Source organism: Protopterus annectens, chromosome 1.part2 (genome assembly GCF_019279795.1).
Source record: "Protopterus annectens isolate FY-2018-M chromosome 1.part2, PAN1.0, whole genome shotgun sequence".
Taxonomy (NCBI): domain Eukaryota; kingdom Metazoa; phylum Chordata; order Ceratodontiformes; family Protopteridae; genus Protopterus; species Protopterus annectens.
Window position 1 is genome coordinate 1,223,743,900 of NC_056727.1, and position 17,105 is coordinate 1,223,761,004.

At 36.9% G+C, this 17,105-nt stretch overlaps 1 protein-coding gene across 3 annotated transcripts in view; it reads right to left on the reverse strand.

Moving 5' to 3' along the window:
* ZC2HC1B (zinc finger C2HC-type containing 1B) overlaps positions 1–17,105 on the reverse strand; it is a 345,180-nt gene that overhangs the window by 22,206 nt on the left and 305,869 nt on the right. For all 3 annotated transcript variants that reach the window (XM_044060265.1, XM_044060266.1, XM_044060264.1), the window contains one exon: positions 12,105–12,189. In XM_044060265.1, the coding sequence (XP_043916200.1) occupies positions 12,105–12,189 (85 nt within the window). The remainder of the gene's footprint in view (positions 1–12,104; positions 12,190–17,105) is intronic.

Here is a 17,105-nt window from a genome sequence, read left to right on the forward strand (position 1 = left end):
ACAAAGACGTCCATCTCATTCAGAACTGGCCCCTTTCAAAACAGAGCCACAGAAGGATTCTTTTCTAATAAAATCATTCATCCTAGCCCTGACTCCATTCCCCAGAAGGCTGACAACCGCTTTTAAGTACAATACTTTTACCTTGCCTTCAATAGACTAGAAGCAGACAGCCACACATGGCTCTTTTATTTATTGAGTTTGTTTACTGGGATAATACACTAATAACAACAGGCTAATTGCAGGCGCAACCCAGATGAAATTGACACAAAAATAAAATAACAAATTCACAAAAAAGGAGTATTTACAGACGGTAGATAATCCCGTAGACAATTGAAACAATATGTAAATATTATTCTGAGAGTGGAAAAACAAATGTGAATTAATTTTAATGGTAAATTTGAGTGGGAAGCAGAAGGTGAGAACAGAAGGTCAAAGTAGAAGTGATGCAGGTGAAAAGAGGTGAAGTTATGTGTCCAGTGGAAAAACACTTGAAGTCACGTTATTGATGGAGGTGTCTTTTGAGTTCCTTGTATCTAAAGGATAATCCATGTATCCATCTAAATATAAAATTAAAGGGCTAATCACTACCCTAATCTTTGGAATCCTGCCCCTTTAGGGACCCATCTCTTCCAGACCACCTATCTAGTACCAGTGCCACTTGCTTTAACACTTCTTCCCAGCTCTTCTCCCAACTTAGTTTCACTGTTGTACTGTGAAATATGCATGTATACCTAAAAGCATTTACCCCAGCTGATAAAAGTAACTCTTTCACGCCTTGCTTGCTGTTTACTACCCAGTGACTTTTGAACATGGTAATATAAAGTAACTTCCCTCCCAGACTCCTTAAAAATAGAAAATTTGATGGACCCAAAAAGTTAGGATGCAGTGGAAGATGTAAACGCAACATTGCAACTTAGGAAAGTTTCAAAATTTTAATGTTAAAATTTCAGAAGAAGTATTTTTCAGATAATATCATGAGCATGAGAACAGTAATTTTTGAGGCAATCATTAAAATATGTTCTTTTAATATCAAACATTAGTTAAGGAAGTTAAATAAGTAGAAACTAAAGCAGTTTTCAGCTTCAGTTTATTATAAGGCTGGGCTCAGCAGTCTGAACAACACTATATAGTCCAGCCGTGTACCTGAGAACTATAGCCAGGAGATTTACTTCTTCATAAGGACCATACTACTAATCCCTGGGGGAAAATTATGTGAATATATCTAATCAACTGAGCTGAACTTGAAGGTGTTGCACTATTTGACATGCAAGGTAAGTTTGTTCTACACGTAGGTAATCCTTTTGCTAATTAATCTATTCCTCCCTCCTAAGAGAGCAGAAGTTCTTTTTATGTTACCACATATCTTGTAAGTTTTGGACTGAGCCTTTCTAACAGTACCAGTGCTTTTAAGGTGGAGAACATCCACCAAAAGAATATCTTTGTTAGGCTAAAAAGCTATAAAGAGATTGTTATGTAGGAGTCTGTACAATTCAGAAGAAAGTGAAAAAAATTTTAATCTATCCAAATATCTAAGGGAGCCTATCCCCCTTGATTCCCTTAGTTAGGAAGCATTGAAGTCTTTCAAGCTGGGATATGTGGTTGGCAAGACAAACACCACATGAAACACTTTATTATCATTATATTCACTAATTGGTGTAACAAGGAAGGAATATAAGAAGACCGTGACCACTTTGGTTCTTGATAATGTACCTTTGAGAAAGGTGATAATTAACTAGGTAAAAAAAGACCTGAAGCCATGGCCATTTATTGTACCTTAATATAATTTTCTGAATATCTACTCACCATTTACATCATCATCATGGTAATAAGCTCATGTTCATTAACAATATCCATAATTTAGGTGTGATCATGGATTTGCTCACAGAAACCAAGTGATGGATGTTTTAATAATGTCATCTTGTTTCCACATGCATATCACTTCCAGAGAACCTCTTACCTCTAGCAGACCTCACAGTAGCTGTTCATGCCCTGGTCTCCTTCCAGCTGGACTTCTGCAATGCTATCTCTTGGGAACTCCCAAACGTTGAGCTTGATATTCTGAAAATTGTACAGAACTCTGCTGCTAGACTACTAACTGATACATTTCATTACTAGCACATTACACCTATTCTTCATAGTTTACATTAGCTTCCTGTTTGGTACAGAATAATATATTCATGGTCTTAGTGTTCACTTAAGTGGACATTCATGACTTGTGTCCCTCTTGCGTAAAGAAGTTGGCTGTGTGGTACTGCCCTATTTGTGCTTTGCACTCAGTTTACCAAGGAGATTTTGGTAGTGACACAGTGTACCTTGAGATATGTCAAATCTGATCACTTGCCTTTTAGACCCCTCACCTGTGGAACTTACTGTCCTGGGTTCAAGAGAATCCATAACTGGCCAGCTTCCTTATGTTGCTTAAAACCTATTTTTTATATATAGCCTTTGGCAGTTTGGATACTGGGGTGGTGGTGCTGCGGTAGCATTGTCGCCTCACAGTAAGACGCTGTCCGGTTCGATTCTCAGCTAGAGCATCTTCTGCGTGGAGACATGCATGAATGGGCATATCTTTGTTGAAGGTTGTGCATCAGAGCTGGCAACTCGGCACATAAAAAATCTACTGCCAATCATTAGCGGACCGGAGTTCCGCTGTGGCGACCCCTAACCGGGAAAAGCCAAAAGACACAACAAGCCTTTGGCAGTTTGGGATGACTTGTTCTTATCTAATTTATCACATATATCTGCTGTTGGTTTTGATAACTTATTTTTACTTGTGTTCTATACAGTTATGTGATATATTACTGCGTCTTTTACTTCTTTGTTTACTGATGTAATCAGTGTTTTGATATAAAATGTTTACTGATATAATCAGTGTTTTGATATAAAACAGCTTGACAAATATGTTAATTGCAGTACCGTAATTCAGGATGACTTCAATTGCCAGTCCATGAACAGGGAGTCTTACAGAAGCAGCAATAAATATGGCCAGAGTTATATAGATTTCATTAATGCTAACTCCCTAGATCAAATTGTCCAAGTTACTGCCTGAGGAAGAAATATACTTGACCTTGTCCTTATGACTGTTGCCCTTCACTGTACAGCTATTCAGAAGTATAACTGGCTCAGCCAGCACTCTGTGCCACCACAACAAGGTAGCACCTTACTTTCTCAGATCTTCAATTGAAAAATAAAACAGTCCACTCCTTCTACACAACACCCCCACCCTCTCCTACCTCAGCCAATTAGCTCTCATTTTTACACACTGCCCAGACCCTTTTTTATCATTATAGTAAAAAAAAATTTAAAACTGTAGCAAACTGCTTGTTACAAATGTAGCATGTAGTTGCTACAGTTTACCCCCAACAGGAAGTGCCACAGTTCTCAGCTTTCAGTTTAAAAATATATATATTTTTTTATACTTTTAAAGTTTTGCTACAGTTTAGACCACACATGGAGTGCTACAGCATTCTGGTTTGACCTCAAATGCAACACCTGCTTTTAAAAGCTGATATGCATTAAAAAGCAATCAGGAATTGACAATTGTGTCCCCCAATAGTTTGTTCTCAGAGCAGCTGCACCCTTTGCCCGTCCCATCTATGCTACTAAAGCTATTAACATTACTCCCTCCTTGATCAAATGGGACCATCAGGCTGTCACCTTTGCCCTTAAAACCAGTAACAAATTGCACACAAGCCCAGCTACATTCAGGACTACCCCAAAGCCAACCTTATACTTGTATCCCTATCTCAAGAGTTCTTTGCCTCCTGCTATCACAATTTCTAAAGCCGCCACTTTTACATATACAGTTTTACAGCCATTTCAATCTATGTATAGATAAGTCAGTACATATTAGGCATAATTACAATGGTAATTCAGGGCAAACTCCTATGGTTGGTGGAGTTCTGAGATGAACTGTCTTTGTAAAAGGAGGAGAAAATGATAGGGATCATATAAAAACATTTTTCATCACCAGTCAGAAGGCCTATAAGCAGATCTACAGGGATCTTAATTACATCACTAGGGGGTAAGGCTGGATATGAATTGAATGTAACTAATTCTTTGACTAATTTTAGTTGTAGCTGAGGTGCAAGTGAAGATGTGTTACAATGAGTAGTGCTTTGTAGAGGTCAGATAAAGATTTCTTAATAACCTCAGAAAAAGTGATCTGTCATTAGGCAGCTGTGATGTGTTTGTTATTCTGCTTATTGATAAGCAGCAGTGTGTGAGAGGTTAGCCTCTAAATTTAATATGCATTTACACCTCTCACAAGCAGTATCAGTAAATGAGAAAAGTGATTGTTGGTAAGTATGAAATAATTGCTACAGTGTCACAGATTCCTAAAATGAGCAGGTTGTTAATAGGAAGGGGCAGTAAACTGTAACCCTAACAACAGAGACCAATACGTGGACACATGTTAGTGACTATCTAACTAGTGAACTACCACATGAATTAAGTGGAAGGAGTCCTCAACCACTCTACTATGATCTGATTGAAGGAGATCACTAAAGTCGATTTTAGTAAAAAGAACCTCAGAAAAAACAGTGAAAAATGTAGAAAATTATAGATAATTCAGATGTCCAAACCCATATGAAATAAGGGCAAAATAAACATAAAATCCACTTAACATGGCAGGAGAAGTTCAGTACAATAGCTTTGCACTATACAGCATCAGCCAATACAGTTAAGCTCCTTATGTACTAGGCAAACACCAGACTAAGAGCAGAAGATCACAGTCTTATGATTATTGCGATTTTATAGCTGCTGACCAAAAATGTTTTCAGCATCTCAGCAGGTATGTTTTCACCTAAATGTAATGTGCAAGAGACTTCTAGTAATTGTGGTGAAATAGCTGCAGCATTTCCTTCCCTCTCCCACATGAAGAAATAAAATGGCTGATGAAGATATACTGATGCAAAGTTTTTAAAAGCAAGTTTGTCCTTTATGCTTGGAAAAGATGAAAGGAGATGAAAGAAAGTGACTATCGCACATTAAAGGCAGAGAGGTTGAACAGGAAATGCCAGGTGGAATGGAGCAGAGCTGGAGTCATTCTAGCAGCAGTAGCAACATTGGCACTTTGCCTGCAAGTTTGGAAGTCATTACAATGACTGCAGATAATAGAAACAGGCAGCTGTATCAGGATGCCCTCTTCAGTTAATACCACAAAAAACAACCAACCAACACAGAATCAAAGTTGGATGGCTATGTAAAGCAGTATGAGATAGGGTTTGGGGATGTTGAAAAGACTGTCTCACAGCAATCAGGCTTCATTAACAGAGTTGCAAAAGGACTTAAGGCAAGGACACAGCCATATAACAGATAGTCAAGTTGCATTGAAACAACTAGAATTAAACTTGGTGGATCCTGAAAATAAGAATCAAAGGAAAAATCTCCAGCTAGCAGGTATACCAGGAAAGAGAGTGGGCAGGGGTCCAGTGGACCTTGGCAATTGCTAGTGTAAAGGACAGGCTTCTTAGACAGGAGCTGGTAATTGAACATGCCACCGCCTTTTCCTTCCAGGGCAAGTAATCAATAGTTAGAGTTGGCCCTCATGAGTGTGGAAATCAAAATGCCTTGGAAGTGGACATTCTGTTTAATGTAATAGTTCAACTCAAGTTAATTGCAGTGCTTTTCTTAAATGTTATAAACATGTGCAACTTTCTCACAAATGTAACATTTTATTATTTTAGATGGGAGTTTAAGGGTAGTTGCTAATACAAAAGCAGTAATAAGACCGTATAGCAGGAAGTTGCTGAAGTTGTTTTGATGTTTGTTAGAAAAGTTATTTTAACAATTAACATAACTATGTTCTTTTATAGAAAGCCCAAAGAGAGCAATATAAGGGTTGTACAAGGAGAAGATGGCTAGGTATTCACAGACATGCACCATAACATTATTTTTATGGAAAATAAATGAGTTTTAGAGGCCAGTAAAGAGGGTAAAAGTGATGGGGTGGCTAAGAAGGAGTTTCCCACACATTGTAATGCTTCAGGGGACACATATGAATAAGGGTGTGCATAAAAAGATAGCAAAATATAGTTTTAATACCATAGTGTTTTCCTTGTTTCCACTGGGGAAAAGAGAGGAGTGGCCATCTTGATTAGTAGACATTTAAAATTTCAGCTAACAGACAATCTGACAAATGACAGGGGAAGATATGTGGAGGTGAGAGGGATCTTAGACTCCCGGTTCCTCACAGTAGTGTTTTTTTATAAGCTTCCAGAGTCCACAGTGGAGGGGTTAAAAGAAATGTTTAAGACAATAATTACTTTTTATGAAGGGCTAGTGGTGTGAGATGGAGATTTTAGTTTAATATCATGCAGTCAAGATGTACAGAGGGGCAGTAGAGCCACAGGCTTCTCTGTACAGGGAAATATTTTTGAGTTATTTACTAAACTGCTCAGACTAGTGGATGTATATACAACTTTAAGGGAGAAAGGGTTCACATACTATTCCCTAATGTACCACAAATATTCTCACAATAATAAAATACATGTGACTAAGGAGGACAGATATAAAGGTGCATGTAGAGAAGTCTACACTATTGTGTTATCTGATTACTGAATTTAAGGCTGGACATCAATATAAACAATAGAAAGAGGAACCAGCACTGGCCTTTACCTTTAATATATAACAGCTGACTTTCAGAGAAATTGGCAAGGAAGAGAGAAAAAAATCAGAGGGAAAGTGACTCAGAAAAGGAGCTTGTTGCTAAATGGGGTAGCACAAAATATGAACAAAAGGAGTTTCTGCAGAGGTATATTAGGATGAGGAGAAGGTAATGACAACGTTACTCTGGGTACACAGAAATAGTGACTTAAGGACTTGCGAAATCAACAATCTGCGGGAATCACAGGTTTGGAGAAGGAGGTGAAGGAGGTTCAATGAGAAATTTTAAAAATTTAGAGAGAGATTGTGAATTTAAAGTAAAGATGATACAAAAAAACACTTTTTGGGAAACTCCCCAAAATCACAAAGGAACTTGGCCATTAGATTAAGATGGCGAAAAATGTGTTAATAGAGGACTAACAAAATATCTTACAATGTTTTCAACATTTCTGTCAGGGTTTATTTTATATACAGAGAAAATGGAATACAAGTGTTAGATATAAGTGTTGAATATGATATTAAAGAATTAAATAACCCAAAAAGTTAACAGAACAAGCACAAACTTTAGTGAAACCTATACCTTTGGAGGAGTTGGATGAAATGTTTAAGAAGTCTATAAGAGGGAAATTGCCCAAGCCAGACGATGATTATCTAGAGATGTACTTGACTTGGGGATAAAATGAAAGAGAAACTAAAAGATCATATGATTGTGGTGATGAAGTTGGGTAACAGCCCTCCCAGTGGAAGGGTCAGTGATCACAGCCATTCCAAAGCTGGGCAAGGACACACTAATGGTTAGTTCATTCAGACCAATATCTGTATTAAATCAAGACTACAATATTTTTATGTCAATAATTGTATCCCTGCTGGCAGTACTAATGCTACAGTGCATGGGAAACAGTTGGTTTTATAAGGAGCAGACTAATATCTGACAATGCGATGAAGATGTTGTTAGTGATTCAGCAAGCCAGATAAATGAAGCAATAAGTTAAGTGACTCAACCCAGATATTAAAAAGGCATTTGATAGTGTGAAATAGTAATATTTGTTTAGGGTCCTACAGAAATTTGGGTTTCCAAATGAATAGTAACATTGCTGATAAATGCATATCAAAAGATCAAATGTGTGTATAAAGTAAATGCAGAACTAAACGCCAACTTAAACACAGGCAAAGCACCAGGCAGGGTGCCCATTGTCCCCACTGTTGTTCACATTATACTTAGAACCCTTCACAATTAAGCTCAGGAAGTTGGGGACAGAATGGTCTAGAGTTGGAAATATTACCAACTAAGTTAGCAATGTATGCAGATGATTTATTAATATACCTGAATAACCATGAATAACATCTCAGGCAAATAACTTCAGACATATGGCCAGTTAGCAGGCTGCACGGTAAATGTGGGCAAAACTCGGTCAATTACACTAAAGTATACACCTTCACACATTTCTTATAGGAAAAACCCACGCATATTTCAAATAAATTCGATAACATATCTTGATGTGCTGATAGTCACTACTCTGGTAGGCTCTCACATATTCAACAATAAAAAACATGGTAGCAGTATGGCTGAACAAGTGGATGTTTTCCAAGTTGGAACTAAAATCATAACATAGAGTCATTGCAGCTGTTCATCCTACCACTAACTTTATATTCAGGCTGTCCCATTTGACCCAGACAGCATGTTTTTTGGGACTTGAAAAACGTAATACTTTTTTATGGAGAGAATGTAAACCAAGATTGGCTTGCAATAAGTTAACAAAACTAGGGGACCTGGTTGGCCTAGCATTGCCAGATTTATGGTCCTACTGGAGAGCATCACAATAAAAAGTCTGCATACTATGGTATACTCTTAGAGAGAAACCATTATGGATGGGTCAAGGTGAGTCAACGCAGAAGCAGCTGGGAACTGACTCAGAAGTAATGTTCTGGTCACAGGATGCTCAGAGACTGGGAGAACTTTGGGGAGCTCTAGAAGCAGCTTTATCTTTGATTATGAATCATACAGACCTGATGAAGCAGAAACAGTATTCCCTATTAACAGCAGAGAATCACTGGATTATGGGCTGGTTGTAGAAAAACAAAGAGGTCAGATACTGGCTGCACCTGATGGAGGCATTGACCTTTATCTCTTGCTAGAGGTTTGAAGAAAAATATCAAGTGAAGCTAGGGGAGCATTTGCTATACAGATGACTTAAGTTTATATATGACATGAACAAAATAAGGGAAGTGGAAAATGGAGTAGCAAAATAATGACTGTGTACCAGAAAGGATAGCGTCACAGATGTGAAGAGAAATCAGCATGATTAAAAACAAATCAGATAAGAAATTGTAGAAAAGTAAGGAAACAAAATTGTGGAAACAGATTCCAGAATGGAAATGAAGAGAAATTTACTGTATGTTGGTGGAGGTAACAGAATTGAAGGTTTATATCTTTAGCTGGAAATGTTTGTATAAATATGTTATACCATGACAAGGTTTAATAAGATATACCTAGTAGTAGTTGATGATATGAAGAAGGGTCCCATGGCTCGTTGTTTGCACATATTTTGGGAGTGTCCAAAACTGCAGGACGTTATTAAATTGATAGAAGTATTAAGTGAACTGTGATTGCAAAAAGCTCATATTACACAAACTATATACTCAATGGGGTGCCAGATGGAGACAATATGTATATTCTCCAGCAGGATGTTAATCTACCGATAGTGCCTGGTAAGAAACAAGCCTGCTGCTTCTTGGCAGCTGTGAAGCTCAAACAGAAAAAAAAATAGTCACCATGTTATAATCTCACCAAACAGAACTTTGCTGTTTAGCAAGAGTAAAATTAAAAAAGTAAATAAATAAAAAAAAAGTAGCATCGTATAAGTCAAGTGACAGTGTTCTGGGTCAAAAATGATCAAGGAACTCTTGATTCCACCAATTTGAGGTCACAAACCATATTTCCAACCCAGTTATTCAGTTCTTTCTCAGATAAGGTAAGATATTGAGGATTGCTTGTCTGTGATGAATAAAAGCATATTGCTTTGGAACACTACCTGGTTTTCATGATTTTTGGGAATTATTGTGACTGAGCTCATCAACGAAGTTTTAAGACCACTAGGTTCTCTGTTTTTTTCTTTTTTTTCTTCAACACTTGTGGTGGTGAGGTTGGAACTAGACAGATTCCTATACTTGTTAATTTTTTAATTTTTTATCATTCTAATCCTTTCTTTCCATAATGCTGGAATTTTCACAGTAATAAACTTTTGTCTTGAAGTATTAGTAATTTTAAGTGGTGACAGCAGTAGTGTGGCTAGGGTAATTTGACAGTTTAAAAGTAAAAAAAAAAAATAAAAATATTTAACTAAACCCTGAGTGCTGTAGCACTTCGTGCAGGCAGGGTATAAACTGTAGTAACCATTTGCTGTATTTGTAGGAAGCAGCAGTTTGCTACAGTTTAAAAAGAATATATATATATATATATATATATATATATATATATATATATATATATATATATATATATATATATATATATAGTTTCCCTTTATAATCTCGAAATACTGAAATCTTGAATTTCAGTATCCCAAGACCATAAAGGCGAAACTTCAAAATAGCGAATGTGAAAGTGCGAATCCGAATATCTTGAATCCACACTTATGCATTTACACTACGTTATGTGAAGTGTTTGGCTGGGATGGTGTCCTGAATTTAAGGTGAGTGAGTGTATGTGAGTGTTTTTGTAAGTTGTACATGTGGGTTAGGATAGGGAGGTGGAAGTATGAGTGTGAGTGTTGGTGTTTGTGTATGTGTAATGTGTGTGTGTGTATGTGTGATGTGTGTGTGTGTGTGTGTGTGTGTGTGTGTGTGTGTGTGTGTGTGTGTGTGTGTGTGTGTGTGTGTGTGTGTGTGTGTGTGTGTGTGTGTGTGTGTGTGTGTGTGTGTGTAGAATGTGTGTGAGTTTTTTTTTTCTGTTTGTGTGATCTTGGAGTTGGTATAAGTAGGGGGGTGTTGGGGGCACAGCCCCTCACATGGGGGGGTGCAGGGGGGCTTGCCCCCCTGCTTAAATGTAGTGTAGGGTTGTATAGTTTGTGTGTTGTGGGTAGAATAGTGTGTGTGTTGTGTGGTGTATGGTGTATGTATGTTCATGATTGTGTGTTTTGTGCTTTTGGGTTTCGGGATTGTGAGTCATTCGCCTTTGTAGTTTCGAGATACTGAAATTCGAGATTTCAGTATTTCAAGATTATAAAGGGGAACCATATATATATATATATATATATATATATATATATATATATATATATATATATATATATATATATATATATATATATATATATATATATATATATATATATATATATATATAAAATTTATATAATTGTATTTTTTTTTAATTAAAACATGTGTGCCATAGTGTTACATACAGGTAGGGTACAAACTGTAACAAACTGCTACATTTGTAGCAAATAGTTTACTACAGTTTAAAAAGAAGATTTGTTTTTGGCATATAATATGTTGAAGAAGGGTTGGGGTAGGGCACAGAAATGGAAACTGAATGGCTAGGGCAGGTTGGCCACCAACTGACCACCTGGTTATTTTGCCAGTAGAAGGAATGTCCATTTTTTTTCTGCTTTTCACTTGAAGACCTAAGTTGGTGGGGCACTGTTTCATAGCAATGGCTCAGGGTTCTGGTTGAACCAGCTATGCTTCTGGGTGACAGTACAGAACAGAGATCAGTGGAACGTATTAATTCTCTGATTACCTGCTTGTTTCAGTTCAGGATTGTTGGGGAGAAGTAGCCTATCCTAAGAGTCAGTGGGTCCAATGTAGTAACACTAATCCTGGAGAGGGTGCCAGCTTACACCCACACACACACACACACACACACACACACACACACACACACACACACACACACACACACACACACACCTGTAAACAAACTGAAAGATCAAAAATTCAAATATGACATATATTTAGGATGTAGGAGGAAATTGCATACTCCTATGTGGACACAGGGAGGACTTGAAGGTTCTATGTGGAATGCACCCTGGAAAGAACTGTAACAGACAACCAGGCATTGTGAGGCAGAAACATTAACCACTGTGTCACTCATTTATGTGCTAAAGTACATGGTACAAATCATGTTTGTATTTAAATATGCAAATGTTGCCTTAGAGATGTGTAATTAAAGCAGAAAAAATGGCAAGTATTACAGAGGGCACTATTTTGAAGATGCTTTCATGACTGTGCTAATACTTATTACTTGTAGCCGCCTCTGACACATTTCTAAAATATCCACTTTCCCTTTTTCTGTCCCCACCCATGTTTAATACACTCAGTATGGTCTATGTGAAGTACCTGTAATCGGCTTGCTTTGTGTCTTTGGCATGGCACCCACCCCATGTTTAATACACCCAGTATGGTCTATGTGAAGTACCTGTAATCGGCTTGCTTTGTGTCTTTGGCATGGCACCCACCCCATGTTTAATACACCCAGTATGGTCTATGTGAAGTACCTGTAATCGGCTTGCTTTGTGTCTTTGGCATGGTATTCTGTCTTGTCGTACTTCTTACTTGGTCAGTCTTCTTTGGGGTTGATGGCTGATACAAGGGAAAGAAAAAATGTGAATTAATTTGTCATAAGGATTACAGATATTTCTGGCCATAAACAGTCAAACATACAGTTTAATTAAAAACAAATGTAAGTCACAAGTGAGAATCCATTTCTAGTTTCTATTAAACTCATACCTGTCAGTGATTTGCACTTTAACTTGACATTTTCTAAAATATACTTACCTGTTTGATATGCCTTATGATACACATACTCAGGTTTACTTTATGTACCCCTAACTACATCAGCTCTTTCATGTGAGGTTCTGAAAATTTCTCAATATGCGTTTCTATAAACCACACATACAGCATGTTTGTTTTTGCCCACTTAAAATAAACCAGCTTTATCCTTTGTTAAAGAATCAGTGTTTGTATAAGCTAAGGAATGATAGATGCATCCAATAAGTCAAATATGCATTTTTTTCATCTTACCCTGTTATTGATGTGAGTGTTGGTTTAGGTCTCTAGAACATATATTTGCTTTACCATTTGTTCTGCTTAGGTGAAGGAGTTCAAAGAGTGCAAATGCATTCATAATACAGAAGGCTATTTAATGATTATCCCTTAGGAGTCTGTAAGGCACCAAGTAGAAAGACAGTGCTTTTAGTCTATCAGAGTATCTAAGAGTACTGAGACCTGAGATCTTTTGGTGAGGAAACCCCCCCAACAAAATAGTTTAGGTGGTTGACAAGGTACATGCCAAAGGATGTATTATATTCAGTGATATGTCAATAGGGGATGACTGTAGTTGTACTATAATTTCTGTAGACTGTGAGGAAATGTCACAAAAGATAAGATGTGCAAGACAGAGTGATTTTCTAACCACAACAGAGACATAGTGGGCAAAGAAGAGCCTGTCTTCAACATATGTACCCAAGTTTGTGATGACCGTGTCAAATTTAGGTGGAATGTTATCTATATGGTAAGCATCTGAGATGTCAGTTTTACCAAAGAAAACTATGTTTCAATTCTTCGTGTTGGTGATAAACCTATGATTCATGCACAAAGCATTTGTCTGGTCTAGCCTTGCTGGAGAACTTCAGTATCAAAACAAGATGTGGTAATTAAACCCACTTTTCAGTCATCAGCAAACCTGTCTAACCATAATCTCCTGAAATCATTTTTTTTTGTCACAGAAACATATCAAAGTGGGACCCAGGACAAAGAATTGTGCGGCACCACTGCTGACATCTTTCTGTTTAGAGCAAATGCTCCTCATCTTTAACAGTATGGGTCCTTTCAGACAACCAGCTACCAATCCAGTGAACTATGTTTGGATTAATGCTGATTTTGGAGAGTTTGTTGATAATCCAAGCATGGGGGATAGTGTAAAAAGCCTTGGCAAGGTCTATATAACCTGCGTGGATATTATGTCCCTCATCCATGGCCTCAGTAACTCTTAAAAAATACTCACCCAGGCTGAGCAGGCATAATTTGCCTTTTACAAAGTTGAACTGGTGTGTATCAAGGGATATAAAACCACCTATATCATTGTTTATTGTAACAATTAACATACAATGACTTCAAAAATTTATTAGGATTAGTGTGCCTTTATCAAAAAATTGATTAATGACTAATAATTAAAACTAAACAGTATATAATCAAGATGCATGCATTATAATTAACATATGCTTATAAAAAGGAATGTATTAATGGTGAGAACTACAATAGTCACTACATGGTAAACATGTATAATATATATTTAAAAAAGAACACATAAATAGTTCTTAGATAGCAGTAGATGGAAACAAATTAATTATAACACAAGGGGCTCCTAAAATAAAATTCCACCCTGATTGCATAAAACCATCAGCAGATCACAAATGGACATTTCTCAAAATCTGTTGTTTAATACAGGCAAGCAGCCCCCCCACCACCACCACACACCCGCACACATGCGCACACACACACACACACACACACACACACACACACACACACACACACACACACACACACACACCTTGCTTCTTTATTTAAACCACTGTAATGTTATCACATGCCTGGATTCTGACATTATCATTTCCACTTGTTATGTATAGCAGCTTATTTTTTAAATGTCTATTTCAGCTTTTGTGTTACATGCATATACTAAGGTTTTGCAGTTTCATCTTTTATACAGGTGTGTCTTTTCATATCCATTTGAACCTATGTCACAACTTACAAGAATTTTTGTTTTAATGAAAACCCTCAAACCGAAAAAAAACACCCCCCTAGAATACCCTCAGAACCTATTAACTTAATACAAACACACAAAACAATGTACATCTTCAAATAGTAGTTTAACCCTCCTAATAGAAACAATTGTTCTAGACTGACACCTGAACTCATAGACTTGAATTGACCCATTCTAAGATGCGTGGTGCAGCTTCTTCTTATTTTAAGTATCTGTTTTTGCTTTATATTTATTCCTCTCCCAGATGTTGAAAACAACTTGAATGCTTTCATAAAACACTATTTTTTGGCCATTAAAAGATAAAAGTATTCTGTTTTTATTGCCCTTATCAGCTTGTCTCCATAGAAACATAAAAACCAGATATACAGTTGCCTTCAACTACAAGCTTCTCATGTTGAACTGTGAACATGTATTTGCTAAAGGAACTTTTCATTACATTCAGTGTAATTTTATTTACATACTTTCACTTAAAACTTGTTGTTAGATCAAGCCAAGTACCTTATTCCAGTCATTCTCCTATGCAAAGGTAATATAAAGTATATAAATTTTACTTATATCATGCTCCTTTGTCCAGGCTTTCTTCTCTTTTTAATTGCAGTGTCAACATTTCTTAAAACTGAACAAGAAGAAAGAAAAAGAAAGAAAGAAAAAAGAAAGAAAGGCGAAAGGAAAAAATGTGGGACTCTTGTTTACTTTAGTATCCTTTTACACACAAAATAACTGAATAAGCTTTACTTAATAAAATGTAGTATACGCCATGTTTTACAAAAAAATACTGTTAGATCAAAACTGGATTTACATATTTACCTCTTTCCCTCCTTTTTCCCCTCTCCTTAATGTTCTTCCACACATGAATGACATGAAGTGGGGTACATGCTTTGAAGTCCACTCAAGTGGAACAAAGTCAATAAAGTTCAATATTTCCAGGTTTTCTTATTCTGCCATACTTCACAGATGTGACTGATGCTTTATAATCCCACATTTATTCATTAATTTCTGAGTTGCTTATTTTCTTCCTGTTGATCATCTTCCAAGTCCAGTCTCTGGTTCACTTGCAAAGTACTCTTGATTCTTTTAGTCAACACTGGTGATTTTTTCTGTCTCTCAAGCATTTTCCTTTGGAACATTGGAAATGGTTTCACTGGCATAGTCTCTCCATGAGCTTTTATCATCAGAAGAATAAGATACAGAATCCCCTTCTGTTTGATAGCTCACTTTTTGTTGGACAAAGGTTTATATTTCCTCTTTAGCATGTTCTGCATAAAAAATTGACTTTGACCCTCCTAGAGAAATATTCTGAAGATAGCTGTATACAGCAGGTTGAATCTCACACCTGCTTATCAATATTACCCTGATTGAATAAATGTATTCCTTTTATGCATTTGGTACTGTGATTAATCATTTTTCACAAACACTGTATTGTCTCCAACTTTTAGTACTTTGTCCTTCTGCACAGTTTTCTGAGAATCAACTCTTTCTGCTGGTAGGATTGCATCTTAACTATTAGAGGTCGTAGCTGCTTTTCATGGCCAGGTTTGGAGCATACACACAATGTGTCCTTTCCATTAAAAACTTTAGCTGATTAATATCAGTACAGTTGCTTATTTGTGCTTTCATAAAATTAATACAGTCTGTTCTTCCCAGTTCTCTGTTCAACAGGAAATGTCAGGTTTCCCTACATGCTCTATCTTCTAAATCTACCTTTTTTGAAACATCTCTACTTGAGCAGTCTCCTTACTCTGACAGTCTTTTCTTCATTTTGACCTGTGATTTTTGCAGTTTTATCAGCTCTTCTAGATATCTGTTAAAAAGCTTCTTCAATTTTTCCAGCCTTTTCTTATTTGAGTTGATATACTCCTTCAGTGTTTCATTTATTTTAATCAGCTCTGAGCACATTTGACTATTTTTTCCTCTAGATTACTGGAAGTCATATCTTGTACCAATGCTGGAGCTTGAACTGCTCTTTGCTGAACAGCTGCAGGATTCTTCCTAGACAATATTTTCTCCTCACTTTTTGTAGTTAATTTTCTTTCAGGTTCCCTAAATTTCTTCTTTGTTGATATCCAGGCAGTGCACTTATTAGCCAGTAACTGAAATCTGCCAAAAAAAGACAAATTCACTGGCTCTCGTTTTATATGTTTTATTTCCACATGGGAGAGTTGAAATTAAGCTGTTACTCCATGAACAGCCATCTTGGAAGTCTGTCATGACCAGGACATTGTTGACCGCTACCTTCTTCAGTTAATAAATTTAGCAGCAATTATGAGATAGATGCACATTTTACAATTTTATATGATTATATTTTAGCTTTACATGGTGGTGGAAATGCTGTGAGGTAATGAGAGTCAGGAGAGGTGTGAATGGAGGAGTTAAGAGGTGTTAGCAGATGTGAGAGTATAAGGCTAGAGGTTGACAGCCATTTATTTGAAGTGGTTTGTTGTATGGCATGTACAGCTTGATTAGGTATGGAAGAATTTTTTAAGTTCACTTCTGATGGTGGGGAAAGGGAAATTGTAGTTTCTTTAGGTGAGGGGAAGGGATTCCCATATTTTAGGAACAAGGGTGGAGAAAGAGTGGTTGGTGCAGTGTAGACCCGTTAGTGGGTGTTGGAGTGGGGGAGTTTGGTATAAGCATCATCTGAGGTTGTAGTGTGTGTTTAGTATAAAGTTTGACAGCTAGTTGTAGGAATGAGTTAGGTCAGAGAAGTATGAAGATGAGAGATTCTAGTAGC